Source organism: Ceratina calcarata, unplaced genomic scaffold (assembly GCF_001652005.2).
Source record: "Ceratina calcarata isolate Rehan_Ccalc_2016 unplaced genomic scaffold, ASM165200v1 scaffold53, whole genome shotgun sequence".
Lineage (NCBI taxonomy): Eukaryota > Metazoa > Arthropoda > Insecta > Hymenoptera > Apidae > Ceratina > Ceratina calcarata.
Window position 1 is genome coordinate 667,373 of NW_017176451.1, and position 2,841 is coordinate 670,213.

General features: G+C 42.9%; 2 protein-coding genes across 5 annotated transcripts in view; one reads left to right on the top strand and one right to left on the bottom strand.

The window, feature by feature from the left end:
- Nucleotides 1-2,336, bottom strand: part of LOC108628595 (uncharacterized) — a gene marked incomplete at its 5' end in the record, with an annotated part of 11,419 nt that extends 9,083 nt beyond the window's left edge. Inside the window, one exon of the mRNA XM_026816597.1 lies at nt 2,165-2,336. Within this exon, the coding sequence (XP_026672398.1) occupies nt 2,165-2,336 (172 nt within the window). The remainder of the gene's footprint in view (nt 1-2,164) is intronic.
- Nucleotides 2,337-2,423: 87 nt separating this feature from the next.
- mol (dual oxidase maturation factor 1 mol) overlaps nt 2,424-2,841 on the top strand; it is a 4,989-nt gene continuing 4,571 nt past the window's right edge. For 3 of the 4 annotated variants that reach the window (XM_026816580.1, XM_018030574.2, XM_018030576.2), the window contains exon 1: nt 2,424-2,709. The gene's annotated coding sequence lies outside the window, so the exon portion shown is untranslated. The remainder of the gene's footprint in view (nt 2,710-2,841) is intronic. The other variant, XM_026816581.1, reaches the window with a different exon arrangement.

A 2,841-nucleotide genomic window follows, 5' to 3' on the forward strand; every position in this document is an offset into this window, starting at 1 on the left:
AAAAATCTCGGAAAAATCGAAAATTTTTTTTTGTTATTTATTATTAGCAATGTTCTTCCGACGTCTGATTTCTTTTTAAAAAATGCGTTTCTAAAGTGCATAAACTTTTAGGATTGACTGTATAGCCAAGTACTGTATAGTTAAGTAATGCGTTCATGACAAAAATTTTAATTGTTTTTAATAAAATGTATAATAATTGTTTTTATAATTGAACATTACTAAAAATAGTGTTCTCACTAAATTTTCGATGACCTACTAATGTGTTCATGTTTGTTATTAAATGGTTAAGTATCGCAATAAAGTTGTGCTATACGCCTATAATAATACTTAGTCGCGATTCCCGAAATTGCAATGACTCAAAAGCACGGATACTTATAAATAGAAATAAGTATAATGCGAGCGTGGATGAAAATAGAGAGAGAATGGACACGAGGAAGCAATTAGCGATACGTACACGCGTATCGGAGATCCCCAAATAAAAATGCTTTAGCCTTCACTCATTCTCGCGTCACAGTCCACCGTGAATCTCGCACGTTTCCAAATATTTCCAGGCTGTCGGTTATCGCCTGTTACCACAATAAATCTTTCCGCGAGGATTGCGCAACCCTCATTCAGTTCTTTCGCACAGATGCTACGAATCCGTCTGGTTTTCCGAAACGCCTGTTCGGCAACGATCCAATCGTTTCCGTCGTGCGCCGAAAAAAATAACGTTCGCGTTAATCTCTTAGAATAGCAACAACGGAGCTTGTGAAACGTTCTCGCAAAAGATATTTGAAGTACGCGAAGAGCAACGTGAGAAAGCTTTTGTCTCCTTTGCATCTGTGTATTCTAGAATTGTAACAAACAACAAAGACGAGTCACGCTGTGCAATCGTGAGATGCAAATTCTCGCCGAAAAACACGGAAGCTGCGTACAGCTACCCTACTTTCAACAAATGACGCATGCGAGTTCTAACGTAGTAGGTGACGGAAGCGAGCGAAGAAGCGTTCACGACATCATGAATGTCTTGGGAATACTTCGAAGATTGTGAAATGAACATTTACTGTTCGTATGCAAAGAAATACGACAGTGGATCGAGGTCAGTTTGGTTTGCACGCGGGACGACCATGATAGGCAAGCGCCACGAGGCCGCGCTTTATAAATACATAGTCCAGGAGTTTCACCGTTGCTAGACGGCTTTCGATACCCCCACGTGAAAGCACGATCGTTAACCCATTAAACGACCAAACGGTGAACTAATGCGATTTTAACGCAGTAGATGATGTACAATTTAGAAAATCGCTGAACGCGACTGAAAGGAGAAATACATGCTCGAATACCAGAACGCACTCGATCAAGCGTGTGAATCGCGTTTTGCCAGTTGAATACGCGTATGCAAAATAATCAAAATCACGTTGCTGCTAAAAATACAATTCTTTTTTTTCTATAAATTGTTGCAAATTAAACAGTACGACAAATTTCATTTAAATACAAATATACAGCACTACGATTCTCACTCTTATCAGAGATAACAATTAATTAAAATCGTGCACAATCACCGGTTTCAATCAACTTTTTTAAGCTTCCCACGAAAATAAGTTCGCGCATCTCGCGACCTTCTTCCACCCGCGCTACAAGCGATCAAATTCGAGACGATCGGCCAGGCCACACGGTCCATGGTCTACGTGGACGGCTGCCAAGAAGATACTTTGTTTGCTCGAAAGCTGCCCGATTTTGGCTACATAAGCGAGAACCGATGAATCGAGGAGTCGCGGGACGGACGTCTAAGGATTCCATCAATCGTCGTCGAACGACGTGCAGAGGGAATCGTATTGATACCGATACGATGACGAGTCTCTCTCGTTGGCTTCCGCGTTAAAACTAAAACTCGTCCGCTCTATTTTCGATCAGCGAATTCATCGACACCTTCCGGAACACTATTTTGTTCTCGAAGTGTATAATATATAAAACAGCACCAGGATAATTTCAATAATTAAACGGCGGGAACTTAGATATGTATCCTAGCTCGCAATTCGTCTTTTTCGAAAGTTATTACACGAACCGGTCACAACGGTGCGATTGAAATTACTTATGTTCGAATGTGAACGTAATTAATTTCGTTGAAGTTAATTTTATTGGTTGTGTCAGTCTGAAAGCAAGGAGATGAGATACGTATTTCGTTTACCTTGAAGGGTCAGAGAAGCGGTGTCGTTGTATTGGGATCGTACGCGCACGGGAGACTGCGCGAGCGACAGCCTCTCTGCCACCAGACTCTTGGTTCCGGTGGTTATCGGCGACGGTGGTGGTGCCATAGGTGGTGGTGGTGGTGGTGGTGGTACTGGCGACGGTGGATGATGTTAGCAGCGCTGCCGTTAAAAGCTTACCGTCACCCGGCTCGAATTAGACCGCCTGAAATAGCAGCCGAGTTATTGCCGGCACTATGGACCGGCCTGGACGCATACCTCGCTGTATATCGCGTACAAGTCGTCGGGATCGACGTGCACCGGTGCTTCCGGTACCGAACGCAAGAGGTGTTCCTCTTACATTAGCAGCGTCTCGACGCCACGACCACACGACGATGCTCGTACCACCGCCTGGACACCTGATTGCCGCTACCACGAATGAAAAACCGTCGCTCGTATCCGGGATTTAACGTTCCAGTAACTGCACCGACTACCATTCAATGGACTGCTTTTAAGCGAGCGGAGGATAGGAGTAGGGTGAGAGTCTGTGAGTTATTTTCCGATATATCAGTTCCGAAATATTTGTTGTAATTTATGAATGAACAAGTCAAGAACGTTTGTGTGAGAATAAATGAAACTACATGTAACAGAAATATTTATTTTTATTTTATATTTATTT